The sequence below is a fragment of the Triticum urartu genome, chromosome 7, assembly GCF_003073215.2.
Source record: "Triticum urartu cultivar G1812 chromosome 7, Tu2.1, whole genome shotgun sequence".
NCBI lineage: Eukaryota > Viridiplantae > Streptophyta > Magnoliopsida > Poales > Poaceae > Triticum > Triticum urartu.
In genome coordinates, this window is record NC_053028.1 from 82213875 (window position 1) to 82228636 (window position 14762).

The following is a 14762-nucleotide window of genomic DNA, read 5'->3' on the forward strand; positions in this document are numbered from 1 at the left end:
GTATTGAACACAGTGCGTGCTTGTGCCTACTGCCAAGCACCTTGACGGTAAGATTGTGCAGGCTACCGCCAGCCCGTTTGGCGGTAGAGATGTTTCCTACCGCCAAAGTCCCTGGCGGTAGGCTGTTAGACCCTACCACCATGGACTCTGGCGGTAGCAAAAGGGTCAGATCTCGAAAAAATTTCAACTTAGGGTTAGATCTTGAATAGGTTTCGAAAAAGGGTCAAAACATGAAATTTTGCCTCCTTGGGTCAGGTTCTCCTGACGGACGGCTCGGCTCGTCAGCGCAAAAAGACGAGCCGGGCGCTGGCGTACATCACTGTTTATCCTCGTATACCATCAGTCGACGTCAATTTCTTCCACCCGTATTTTCTTTTCTGCCATGGACTAAGATAACATGTTCAGATGCCGCCCATCACAGTAGCACCGCTCTCCTTAAACACTCTTATATTTTTTACAGAGGGAGTACAACCGTTGTAGCCCTGCCTTGTTCGAGTCAAGGTCGAGCCCAGGTCCTTGTGGTTAAGAGCCCCAATTCTATAACATCAAATTTTCCCCTTGCAATACATTAATGCACTAATCTTTTGTGTATTTGCAAAAAGAGTACAAGAGATGTATATGCATCTGCCGATGCTACCAAATAACATGGCTATCGTTTTTATATGATTGCGTTATGTCATGGCCGCCTAGGTGATATCTTTGTTGGCAATTATTCTAAACGTTGTGGAAAACATTGGGGCTCTTATGGTCCTTGAGGTAAACTGCTTTCGGGATAGACACTGTTAAGTGTATGAATAACGGTTGTTTTGTGTTTCATTAATTTATTTTGCTTTAAGTTTTCATATATGCTTGTCTCATGATTAATCCAAATAATATAATTATGTGGGTATAACACTTTCTCAAACAAACAAGCTCCATTATTACACATCATATCCAAGACATTACATAGACACCAACAAACAGATGGGTTGACACAGATTATGGACTGGATATCCACCGTGCGAGAAACCCACATGATATTTTGAATGAAAGATAGAAAGAGGGTATGCTAACGCATACTCTAATGACACAGGCAGACCACAACAACGATCCATCACACTACAAGCAAAATGCAAACACATTTTCTCATCAAATTACTGACATTGGCGCTAGTCTTTCAACGAACGAGATACACCTCAAGCCTGCAGCGAAAAGTGAAACCATAGCTAGTGTCATGTCAAGCATTCGTATATAAAGCTTCATTACTTGATATGCAACACCCTATAAACTAATTGCACAAAACATTCAACAAGCATTTGATTCAGTTAAATATGGCCAATGTCGTTAAAACAGAACCTCCGTTAATGCATTTGCACTTGAATGTCCACAAATATCTTAATGTAATGCAGTTTCAGTAGGATAATATGTACGGTACAATCCATTTCCCTTCAACGAATAGAGCACAAGAATTTGAATATAAACTTAATTATAATATTGTACTTACAGCTTGTGTAATATCCCTTGTGAAGCGTACACGAATATTGAGTTCTTTAATACCATCTTCAAAAGTAGAGGCCGGATGATTTGTGAAACTTATTATACCCTGTGCCATAATGAATTGACCAGTTCCACCGACAATAGACCACTGCCCACTTTCCAAACCTGCGGTTATACCCATCACTTGAAGGGTGGACCCCGCAAACCTGTTTCATGTTCAAAATAGAAAGTTCCGTTATAGGGTCAGAAGTGCATGTAGAGTTTGACAAATGCACACTTATTATTATGTGTCTATACACTAGTAAGGTGTGTGAAATCCTTGGCTACAAATATAGTACAGGTAAGGACATAAATTTAATGTTGCAGGCAAAGAACTCATGAAATATACTTAGATATTGAAAAGTAGCAAAACATATTACCTTCCTTGCTGAAACTCTATGTTATGAGTCGTGTACCATCTGTTAGGCTTGGTTAAACCAGCCTGGACATGCACACCTTGTACACGTGCAACAACCGTGTCTTTGGAATTTGTTGTCTCGGTAAGAGTCCAGTCATGGACTATCGTCGTCCCAAACCCAAAAGGAAAACTTGCTTGGAGTAAGGTTTCCTCATTGCGATTTGGGTTGTTTGGCCCGTCGACGAATTGGTGCAAGAACAAGTGCAAGTTAACCTCGGTCATACAAGGGAACTGACATGTCTTAAGAGGTGCAATCTCGTCGATGGGGCTAGAAATAGCAAGGATTTGTGGTAGCACTATAAGTAAACAAACCAAGACACCGAATGGACTAGCCATGGAGACGATTGTGTGCAAGAAGGGCGAAAGAGAACTGAATGGACTAGTTGAATGGTGGGGCAAGTTGTATCTTGTTGTGTTTTGTGAGAGAATAAGAGGGTAGAGGTATCGTATATATAGAATGCTTGGAGTGCTAGTGCCCACCTCTGGTGGGTTTCTCTTGGGCGTTTAATTAGTTTTGTTTTAGACTTTTTAACACCCTATGCAACTTAGACCTGCAATCCAACTAAGGATCTAACATGACTAGTTTTCCATGTAAGGATTAGGTATGGGTTTTTTATCCGCATAAGGATGCCTCACAAGCCAACTATCTAAATTCACTATAATTTCTAAATATTGGCAAGTTTATGGTTCTTATGGTTATATAAATGCTTATCTCATCGAAGAATGAACTAACAAGCGATAGTAAATTATACCATATATGTTGAACATAATAATTTGGAATATACATGTGTCACGTTAAGTATTTAGATATGTGCATCTAATAAATAGACAAGTTCATGTAGTGTACACTCAAACACAAGGTATATACACCACCTTTGTACAACATACCGATAAAATTGTAAAAGCTATAAATAAATGGGATTTCTATTTTCATGCCCCTCATTGCTTATATCTAGGTGATTTATCCTTTTGATGCACTTAGCAAGTTTCAATTGTAACAAAGAGGGAAACATATATTATAAAAGAAAATTTTATCCGAAAAATAAAAGCTAGTTGGCCAACGGACAATTACAGAAAGTGCAAGATTGCTCGGCATCAACTAATGCAAGCAATGGATATGGATTCATTTTGACTAGCATCTTAATAAGGTATATTCGTCATTTTTAAGTTAATTTAAATGTGTCAAGTCAGATAGTTGGGGTACGCAGATGTATGCCTTAGATACGTCGGTACTTGCCTTGGTTTGCGTACAACCAAAAGACACAATTATATTTCCATGGAGTAGTTGCAGATATATATATTGTAATTATAATATGCAATTAAATCCCTCAGGGGCGGCTAGCTACATGTATATTAATTTAAACTAGATCTAAATTCGATAATTCATCCTGGAGCCCTGGCTCAGCTGCTCCCGGTCAGCAAAAAATTCAAAACAAAATACTAGAAAAATTCAAAAATTCCAATTTTTCTGTGTGGTAGATAATTTGATGCTTGAGGTCCGCTCCAAATTTCAACTCATTTGGATATCTGAGTAGGTCTCGACAAAAAAGACAAATCGGATCAAAACAGTTCGTGAACAGTGAACTTTTTCACAGACCCTGATTTTGTCTTTTTTGCACAGACTTGCTCAAATGTCCAAACGAGTTGAATTTTGCAGCGAACCTCACGCATCTAATTATCTACCACACAAAAAAACTTGGAATTTTTTGAATTTTTTTTGAATTTGTTTTGATTCTTTCCATGAGCACGGGTGCAGCTGAACCCGGGTGCAGGTTCGCCGCACTCAATACTTAATATATGATTCATGTCAGTGGCATATAAAAGAAATCATGACAGGATGTAGTATATGGATGCGTCGGATGCCATTCAACTGTTGTAGCATGCATGTGATAATTCATGTGCGTTCTAGCTAAGATTTGAAACACTCCACATGTCACCGCCACATGCTTGCATGTGCGACCTCAGCTATTAGCTTTGGTGAAAGGTCATGACTATCTACTTGACCCATGCATGTAAGCTTAATATTGACGAAAAGACCTAAGATAGTCAAATTGAAGCCATATTGTTTTGTCTGTTAGTATATGCCGACGGATCTTCTCTTCACGTCGGCATCCATAGGCGAAATAAGTAGCTCTTATTGTATGGATGGACCTGTATGCCATCATATATTATGGGTGTGGACAGTATGTCAAGTGCATCCATGTTATAATCTCTATGGATGCTATATAGATGCGGTGCTTGTATCCTAGTTTCTTATCCATTGGACACATAGATCTCAATGCTCAGCTCGTGGTATTTTTTTTTTTAAAAAGGAGGATGACCCCCGGCCTCTGCATCTGGGAGATCAGCCCGTGGTATAGATAACATGATGTGGATGTGCCATCCAGAGAATATTTCCAAATTATCTGATCTACAGATGTACATTTTATAAATGTTGGTTAATGAAGTCCTTGATGTGGTAATATTATGAATCTTTAGTCGACTTGCTAGTTGTGCACTGCATAATAATATTACTATGGTAAGATCACGTCACATTAATTAAATTAGAGCATGTAGCTATACCAGTTATGAAAAGGTTAAGATCCGTTTAATTAGCTTGCATTTATGATATTGGTTTTACTTGCAAAGTCTGGCCCAATAGAGAGTAAATTTTGATACGGATCCCCAAACATTAAACCAAGCTGTTGAAAATCCGTTCAATTTTTTTGTGTGGCGGGAAAATCCATTTAATTAACTTTCTACAACAGAGCCACATGCTCTATATTTAATGGATTTAGCAATACAAGAAAACCACCGCTAGAAAATAAAATTGCATCCCGGTCCTTGGATATACAAGTTAAAGTGGTTCTTAACATGTCAGCAACTAGAATGGCGTTTTGGAGGCCGAGCTCCATGGAGCCCTTTATTTTTGAAAAATTCTAATTCAAACTCTTATGTTTCAAAAAACTCAAAAAAATATGCATGCATGTAAGGATGTAACCCACATGTGTGTAAAATATTCATGATGAAATACCTTGAGTTACGACCTGTACAACAAAGACAAATTTATGGCCTGGGAGGATGAATAATATCATGTGTTAAAAAGCCCTAGATTTTTATTTTTTGCACAGCCCTTATTTCAACGTATTTTTCCCTGAAAATTTACACACATGTGTGTTATGCCTTCATGTATTTCTGTGTTTTTTAGAATTTTTTGAAACATAAAAATATGGATTTTGATGAAATTTGAATGTTTAAATTTGGAGGCCTCATTGGGGCTCGATCACCAAAAGGGATTTCCGGTCAGCAACTTGCATTAGTATTGGAATTTGTGTAATTGCATAGTCTGATGTGTATCTTACTTGCTAATATTCTGATCTAGAATTCCCTAAATAAAGTTCAAATTAGAGTACATATCTATCAAAGCTGATGAAGACTGATTAGCTTATGGTAATATAGATGTTTATCACCTCGAACAATGGACTAACCAGAACAGAAGAACATGGAATATATGCGTGTCACCATTAAGCATTGAGATATGTCCATCGAAGAAACAGGATAACCAAATTCACTTTGTGTACACTAGAAACATTGTGCAGCTTTTGTGCAACATCTCTCAATAAAGAATGTAAAACCTATGGATGAAACATCTTTAGGGACACCCTCTCGACGCATTTAGAAATCTTCCATTGTAACAAAGTGGGCAACATATATCATATAAGACAATTTATCCATGCAAATAATAGCTAGTTGGCCAATGGGCGATTACAAAAAGTGCAAGATGACTCGACATCTACAAATACAGACAAATGATATGGATTCGTTCATGACTAGCATCTTAGGTCTATTAGTCAATATTAAGCTAACTTACATCTGTCAAGTCAGATAGTTGGTGTACATACTTGGCTTGGTTCGCGTCCAACAAGTTATCAATTAGTGTCAAGAAAAGAAACAAGAAGTATAAATTATATTCCCGAGGGGTGGCCGCAGGTACAGTAATTAAATTTGATTGTTTGAATTGTCCTCTGTACTTCATATATTATTCATGGTGGTGGCCTATAAAAAATTATGACATGATATGATAGTTAATGTGTGTTCTAGCTAAGATCTGAACAGTCCGCATGTTAACACCACATGCATGTACGTGAGGATTTAGCCATTAGCTGTGACGAAAGGTCATGACAATCTACTACAAGTCCATATATGTTATTGTACAAAAGCGACAACAACGCTGCCATAGATTATTGGAGAACAGTTGCAATATGTACAGGGAGACAAAGACCGAAAGCTAGCCTAAAACATAGGGAAATGAAAAGAAAAAATATGGGTCAACAAACAAACACAGTCCGTCGTCGACCCTCCAAAGAAAATAAAAACTATGGTTGGATTGGAGTCGTGGTGGCTAGGGATGCAAGTAAAGCTCGAGGCTTGTAAGCCACTCAAGATCGACTCGTATTTTGTTTCGACTTGTAAAGAAATGAGTTGAGAATGAGCACTTTATGTAGCTCAATCGAGAAACGAGCTGATCATGAGCCAACACTCGCTCGCTCGATTATATTAAATAATTTTGATAGATATTAAAATAAAATTGTATAATCTTTTTCATATACGTTGTGTACTAGCAAACATGAAAGCTTAATGAAGCGTGGATTTTGTTTTGCCTCAACAAGGTACGTGCTACGTGGTGAGCCATGTGCCAAATATCCTGTTATTCTTGGCCAAAGTTTTAGAACGGACTCACCTTCATTTTTCTATTTTTCTGGTTCATTCACGATCTCTTTCCATTAAGTACTAGTCTTCCCTTGAGAGAAAATAAATCAAAATTTTATAGTAGTTTCTTATATTGTGTTGCAGCCCATCTTGTTTCACTAGTAGAAAACATGGCTTTGGTTCGGGCATGACAAGCCCATTAGTCCTGATTCAGTCACGAATCGAAATCCATGGGGGCATTCGTCCCGGTTCGTGAGCCCAGGGGACCGGCCGAGGCCTCGTGGGCATTGGTCCCGGTTCTAGCCACGAACCGGGACCAATGGGCCTCGCTCCTGGCCCACAACCGTTGGTCCCGGTTTTTGGCTTGAACCGGGACAGAAGGCTGGGCTTTAGTCCCGGTTCCAGCCACAAACCGGGACAAATGAGTTGCCTATATATACCCCATCGCCGCAGCAGAGCACTCGACAGTGCTCTGTTTTTTCTGGCCGACAAGGAGAGGGCATTTGGGTGCTCTAGCTCACCTCCTATGCACATGAGGTGTTCGATGAAATGTCCGAGCCACACTAGTTAAGCTTTCTCCTCTCGAAGCTCGACCTCCAAGCTCCATTTTCCCCGAGATTTGCATAGGTTTAGTGGTCCGTCACGTTCCGTCCCCGTCTTCACCGCCGTCGATCGCCCGCGCCGATCTCGTCGCCGGCACCACCGTGGTGAGCCTCTTGTTCTTATCTTCTTTCTGAAAGAAAATAATTCTTACTTTAGATAGATACTTGTCTAATTTTCTAACTTTTATCATTGCTTGTTATTATATAGTGCCATGGTTTTGGTATCCGCCCCATTGGCCCTCGTCCTGTCTATGATTCAGATGTGGTATATATATTATCTTTTTATAACTATTTGGTTCATTTATTGTTTATGATAATTATGCCGACCAATGTGACATATATTTTATTTATGTAGGAGGTAGTTGAACCAGAAATTCCAACCGACCCTATTGTCGAGAGGTTAAATTTAGTTGAAGAAGAAAACAATTACTTGAAGAAAAAAATTAAAAAAAATTGAGGAGAAGAAGATGATATTGGAGTTGCATTTTGCGGATGTCGTCGATGATCACAAGATCAAGATGAATGCAATGCGGTTGAAGATTAGAAAGATTAGAAAATATGCCATTCATACCGAGGCTTGGTATCATTATGCCGTTGGATCAATTTTTACCTTGATTGTGATTATGATCACATTTATTATTGCATTGAAAGGTTTTACATAGTTTCAATGTATGGTTTAACTAGATGCTCTGGAGAGCTATATGTTGTTCAATAAGAACTATGTATGTACTTTATTTTAATGTGATGATGAACTTCTATTAATTTGGTCACTTATCTATTCATGAGAGTTATATGTTGCCTTCAATTTCAGGGTCTTATAGCTCAAAATAATCAGTAAATGCATAAAAAATAGAGGTAATATCATTGGGAGTCATAGAACTTGTGTTCGATGTTCAGTTTGGTGCTAAAATTTTAAAAATACGAATTTGTGGTCATCCAACTTGCGTTCTTGTGCAAATACGGTCACTTTGGTCATATTTAGACGTATCACGCGCTTACATGGCACCTCAGTGTGGCTACGGCCCATTGTTAGTGACCGAAACAGCTCGCCGCATTTTTTCTTTGCAGAAGCACCCTTGCTCTGTATTTAATTAATTTAATTGAGCATAATCCCCTCTGTGTGTCCCACTTGTCAGCATGAGGTGGTGTGAAAAATGAAAATAAAAAGTACACGTGCAGGGATTTGAACTCCATACACCTCGGGTACATCCATGCACAAGCAAACCACTACACCAACTACATATTCCTTACTGTAAAGAGGTAAACCTGATTTCATATTAGACGCAGTTCTTCCTAGATTCCGTTTTCCCAGGTTCGGCTAGTAAAAACTGGATACCGGAAAATATCACCTTTTTTCACCAAAAAGCAATTAAGAAAACTGTTTCAAAATGTATAATGTTTAATCCATACCATACAAAACTTTGTCATGAGCGAGAATTTTTTATTCCATTTTTTCGAGAGGGTTGGAAAAATCCGGGTTCAAAATATCTTGGCCATTCGAGTTTTTATCTACCAAAATTTTGAATTCAAATCTTTTTATCGTCTAAATATATTTAATTTAGCAAAAAAAAGTGACGCCTGTTATAGTGGTCAGCTCAACTCCTCTCTTATATAGAAGTTTGCATGTTCAATTCATTGTTACAGTTCGAGGCCATTTTTATAAATGAGCATGAATAAAGAAAAATATATTTCACAATACAAGGAATAGAATCGTGGCCCCTGCCACTAAGCTAACTATGTCATTATGATATTGTATGCACACAAAAGTTATTATATTTGACATAGTTTTGTCGTTTAAATTCAAAATTTCGGGCGACAACATTTTTTCTGGGGACTGCCAAATTTTCTGGGGACTGATCGGTTGTCGAAAATTCGGTCTGAGAGAAAAAGAACCTGAATAAGAGTAGTGGTCGAGGACAATATATAAAATCGGGCTTCTCTCTTTACAGGCACTGGTTGGTACTTAGTGTAGCGTTTAGCTGCAGTGTATCCACGCTTGAGGTTGAGAGATCGAATCTGTTGGGCCACCCTTTTTTGTCACTCAATTCGCGTTGGGGCTTCTGTTTGTGATTAAACGAATTTTAGTTGATCATGTTGAACGTCAATCGGCACTGATGGAATGATGTATGGCGGACTATTTTATTGACAGGTTCCGTGTTTGAACCCCATGTGTGCCATCTTTTTTCATTATATTTGAGGGCTTTGTGCGCATTAAATAAATTGTGAGGGAGTTCTCTATAAAAAAATCCAGCGTTCTATGGTCACCTAGTGCCTTGTGCATTCCCAACCACTGACAAGTGGGCCTCCACCGGGATGGCACGCCATGTGGACAGGCCATGTGGCTGGATACGAGAGGAAGCACCGTATATGCACGCGGGGACAAGTTATGTGACCATAAATCCGTATTTTTGAAGTTTAGCACCAAACTGAACATTGAGCGCAAGTTTTATGACTCCCGGTGATTTTAACTCTAAAAAATAACAAATGAAGTCAGAAAGGGTTGAAAATTGATGATGTGGCTTTGAATGGTGCATTTTGAACACAGAAAAACTATGGAGTTCAAATAAGTTAAAAAATGAAATCCCTTTGTAACAGACGAGTTTCCGTATGAAACCCTGATACTTCGAAAGAGATTGTCCGTTTTGTACACAAAGTGCATCCAGTTTTTGCCGTAACCCTCTCTAATTTGTTGCACATGCTATGTGGATGAAATGATGATAGCAAAAAGAAAATTAACTAAAAAACATTTATAAAACTCTAATAGCAAAAGGAATGAACTAAAAGCTTTTTTAAACCTCTATTATTTTTTAAACTAAAGTTATATAAAATTCATGCCACTGAAATTATCAAACTATTTTCTGTTCAAAACATGAAAAGCAGAAATAAACAAAATAAACTTTAATAAATAAGTAGAAACAAAATAAAATAAAATAAACTTTAATAAAATAAATAAGTAGAAACAAAATAAACTTTAATAAAGTAAATTAAATAAAATTTAATAAATAAGTAGAAATAAAATAAAATAAATTAAAATTTAATACAATAAAAAAGTAGAAACAAAATAAAATAAACTTTAATAAAATAAAGAAGTAGAAACAAAATAAACTTTATAAAAGTAAAATAAATAAATTTTAATAAAATAAATAAAAATAGCAATAGTAAGTTTTTTGTTGTAAATAGAAACAAAATAAAATAAATAAAGCAAGAAAAAAGAGTGCCACCTACTGGGCCACCACGGCCTGAATACGACTAGAAACTCAACCATGGGCCAGGATTCAGGCCCGCAGGAGGCCCAGTAGGCCCACAAGCACATCGTGACAAATTAGGCCCGAAAGCCTACAATTGAGAGGAGCTCGAAAGGGTTGGCGGAGCAGCGCTTATAAACCACTCTTGAGCTCTCTCAACTAGCGAGGTGGAACTAAACTTTCGGCCACGACGCGGGCAGCGCAGGGCCTTTGGTCCCCGTTGGTGCCACCAACCGGGACTAAAGTGGTACTTTGGTATCGGTTCGTGGCACCAACCGGGACCAATGTCCCCCCTTTAGTCTCGGTTGATGCCACCAACCGGGACCAAAGGCCGCCGCTTCCCGCCCTTTGGGCTGCTGAAAAGAGACCTTTGGTCCTGGTTGGTTGCACCAACCAGGACTAAAGGGGGCATTGGTCCTGGTTGGTGCCACGAACCGGGACCAATACTCCTGGTATATAAGTACCACTTAGCAGTTTTGCAGAGTTCATCATCACAGTTGCCCCCGACGACGCCGAGCACATCGACGCCTCCAGGCTGCCTCGACGCCGCCCGCCGCCCCCGCCGTCGCCGTAGTCGTCGCCCACGCCCGTCGTCGCCGTCGCCCGCGCCCTCGCCGTTGCCCGCGCCGTCGCCCGACGCCGTCGCCGCGCGTCGTCCCTGCCCCGACGCGCGTCGCCCCTGCCCCGACGCCGTTGCCGTGCCACTCCCCGCGCACCTGCTCGCCCCGACGCCGCCCGCCGCGCTCCTCCCTCGGTGAGCACCGCACCTCTGCTGGCCCCGTTGCCGCCGTGCTATTTTTTAATTATACATGTTGTTTTTTACATGTTTTTAGATTTTCATATATGTATGTATGTATTTTTTAGATATATGTATTTTTTTGATGTATGTTCATATATGTATGTATGTATGTATTTTTTACATGTTTTTTGTATGTATGTATGTATTTTTTCAATTGTAATGATGTTTTAAAGTATACATATATGCAAAAGTTAGATTTTTAGAAAAGTTTTATCTATATATGTTCTCTGATTTAGTACATTAATTTTAGGTTAGTTTCATTTTTAGAAAAGTTTTATATATTTAGGAAAAAGGAAGAGAAGGAAGAAGGAAGAAGAAGAAAAAGTTTTATATATGCAAAAGTTACATATTTAGAAAAGTTTTATATATCTAGTTAGGAAAGGAAGAAGAAGAAAAAGAATGAGAGGAAAAAGGAAAATAAGAAGAGGAAGAAAGAAGAAGAAGAGGAGAGGAAGAAGAGGAGAAATAAATAAGAAGAGGAAATAAGAAGAAAAACTTTTGCCCCCCCCGGCCTCTTTTTTTCTTTTCTTTTCTTCGATCTTCTCCTCTATTCCTTTATTCTTCTCCTCTTTTTATTTCTTCTTCGTCTTTTTATTTTTTATCGGGTATGTCGTTGTCGATATACCCCGTCCCGATAACTTTGTTTAGTTTTAGGATTATTTTAGTTTATGTTAATTTAGGAAGAAGGAAAAGAAAAAGGAGAAGAAGAGGAGAGAAAGAAAAGGAGAAATAAATAAGAAGAGTAAAAAAGGAAAAAAAAGAGGAGAAGAAGAAAGGAATAGAGGAGAAGAAGAAAAAAATAGAATATTCTTTTTTTATTCGATCTTCTCCTCTTTTTATTTCTTACCCCCCCCCCCCCCCCCCCCCCCGGCCCTCTCGCTGGACCAAAACTCTCGAGGACACCCAAACCCTAGAAAAAAACGATGTCGGTCTCCTACCCCCTCCCGCCATGCCCCTACCCGACAAACTCTCTCGAGGTCACCCAAATTTACCCAATTAAAAGAGTGTTGTCGTCGAGGCCACCCCAAAACCTTGAAGCGTTGCCGAGGCCACCCCAAACCCTAGAGAAGCGTCGAGGCCACTAATATGATTCCTTGTTGTTATTAGCTAGCTAGTTCTACGTTTGCCACTAATATATCCATCTGTCATGTTTGAATAATAATTGCCATGTTGTAAATATTTGTAGAAACTATGGAGCACCCCTGAGACGAAGCAACAGAAGCGGTGTTGGGGGACATAATCGCAGCCGGAAGTGATGCCGTCATGTCGTTTCTCAACGAAACCGATGGTTTGGAAGGATAGGGTGAAGAAGCAGGCTACAGTGATCGAACAATGAAGGAGGAAGGACATGATTATGATGGCTCCGGTGACCGAATGCCGGTGTTAGAAGGACACCTTGATGACGGCTCCGGTGATCGAATGCCGGTGGAAGGACACCGTGATGATGGCTCCGGTGACCGAGCGGTGTCCGGCCAGGTATATATATTAATTAAGCATGTGCTGACTATAGCTAATTGATGCATTAATTTTTTTTGGTATGTACACATATTAATTAATAACTCTCGTCTTTCTTCCTTTTTCTAGCCCTCCGGATCGAGCACAACTTCGGTAAAGAGACGAGGCCCGAAGAAAAAGTTGCGCTCGGATGAAAGGTTTGAGATCACAGCAATCACGCGCGATGGCCGACCGATTGAACCCATCCGGACAAAGAAAGCATTTGCTGCTTAGTGCGTGGTTCTAGTTAGGGACAAGATCCCGATCAGCATCCAGCAATGGTATAAGCCGACTAAAGATGACCCTGGGGTGTCTTATGTCAATGATATGCATAAAGATGATCTTTGGACCATGCTGAAGGCAAATTTCACCCTACCACCAGAGGAGGATCCGAAGAAGCCAGTTATAGAGCAATTGATCAAATCTCATGCTCTTAAGAAGATGGCAGAACTATTCAGGAGGTGGAAGAATGAGCTGAAAACAACGTTTGTCGACAAAGAAGAGACACCAAAATTCACCGGCCTGTATGAGAAGATGAGAGATCAGTGGGATGATTTTGTGGCCCACAAGAAATTGGACAAGAGTAAGAAGATGTCAGCGACAAACAAGAAAAATGCTGCGAAGAAGAAGCTTCACCATCGCACAGGGTCAGGTGGCTACCTCAAAGCCCGGCCGTTGTGGGCCAAGGCTGAGAATGACCTGCTTGATAAAGGGGTCGAACCAGAGACATTGAACTGGCCAGACCGTTGCCGGACTTGGTTCTTCGGGGTTGGCGGAACCTTGGACCCTGTATCAGGGAAGTGTGATACGTCTCCAACGTATCTATAATTTTTGATTGCTCCATGCTACATTATCTACTATCTTGGACATTATTGGGCTTTATTGTCCACTTTTATATTATTTTTGGGACTAACCTATTAACCGGAGGCCCAGCCCAGAATTGCTGTTTTTTTGCCTGTTTTAGGGTTTCGAAGAAAAGGAATATCAAACGGAGTCCAAACGGAATGAAACCTTCAGGAACGTGATTTTCTCAACGAATAAGACAAGAGAGACTTGGACCCTACATCAAGAAATAAAACAGGAGGCCACGAGGTAGGGGGCGCGCCTGCCTACCCTAGGCGCGCCCTCCACCCTCGTGGGCCCCCTGTTTCTCCACCGACATACTCCTTCCTCCTATATATATATATATATATCCACATACCCCCAAACGATCAGAACAGGAGCCAAAACCCTAATTCCACCGCCGTAACTTTCTGTATCCACGAGATCCCATCTTGGGGCCTGTGCCGGAGCTCCGCCGGAGGGGACATCGATCACGGAGGGCTTCTACATCAACACCATAGCCTCTCCGATGAAGTGTGAGTAGTTTACCTCAGACCTACAGGTCCATAGTTAGTAGCTAGATGGCTTCTTCTCTCTTTTTGGATGTCAATACAACGTTCTCCCCCTCTCTTGTGGAGAACTATTCGATCTAATCTTCTTTTTGCGGTGTGTTTGTTGAGACCGATGAATTGTGGGTTTATGATCAAGTCTATCTATGAATAATATTTGAATCTTCTCTGAATTCTTTTATGTAGGATTGGTTATCTTTGCAAGTCTCTTCGAATTATCAGTTTGGTTTGGCCTACTAGATTGATCTTTCTTGCAATGGGAGACGTGCTTAGCTTTGGGTTCAATCTTGCGGTGTCCTTTCCCGATGACAGTAAGGGACGCAAGGCACGTATTGTATTGTTGCCATCGAGGATAACAAGATGGGGTTTTCTTCATATTGCATGAGTCTATCCCTCTACATCATGTCATCTTGCTTAAGGCGTTACTCTGTTTTTAACTTAATACTCTAGATGCATGCTGGATAGCGGTCGATGAGTGGAGTAATAGTAGTAGATGCAGGCAGGAGTCGGTCTACTTGTCTCGGACGTGATGCCTATATACATGATCATACCTAGATATTCTCATAACTATGCTCAATTCTGTCAATTGCTCAACAGTAATTTTTTCAC

The 14762-nt window shown here is 40.0% G+C and overlaps 1 protein-coding gene across 1 annotated transcript; it reads right to left on the reverse strand.

Annotated features, from left to right (window-relative positions):
- Positions 1–895: 895 nt before the first annotated feature.
- On the reverse strand, positions 896–2350 carry LOC125523255 (dirigent protein 5-like). The gene is made up of 3 exons (XM_048688306.1): positions 1896–2350; positions 1484–1682; positions 896–1181 (listed from the first exon to the last, which is right to left on the reverse strand). The coding sequence occupies exons 1-3, from the start codon at positions 2267–2269 to the stop codon at positions 1176–1178; spliced, it is 579 nt and encodes a 192-aa protein (XP_048544263.1). The 5' UTR covers positions 2270–2350; the 3' UTR covers positions 896–1175.
- Between the last annotated feature and the right edge of the window lie 12412 nt (positions 2351–14762).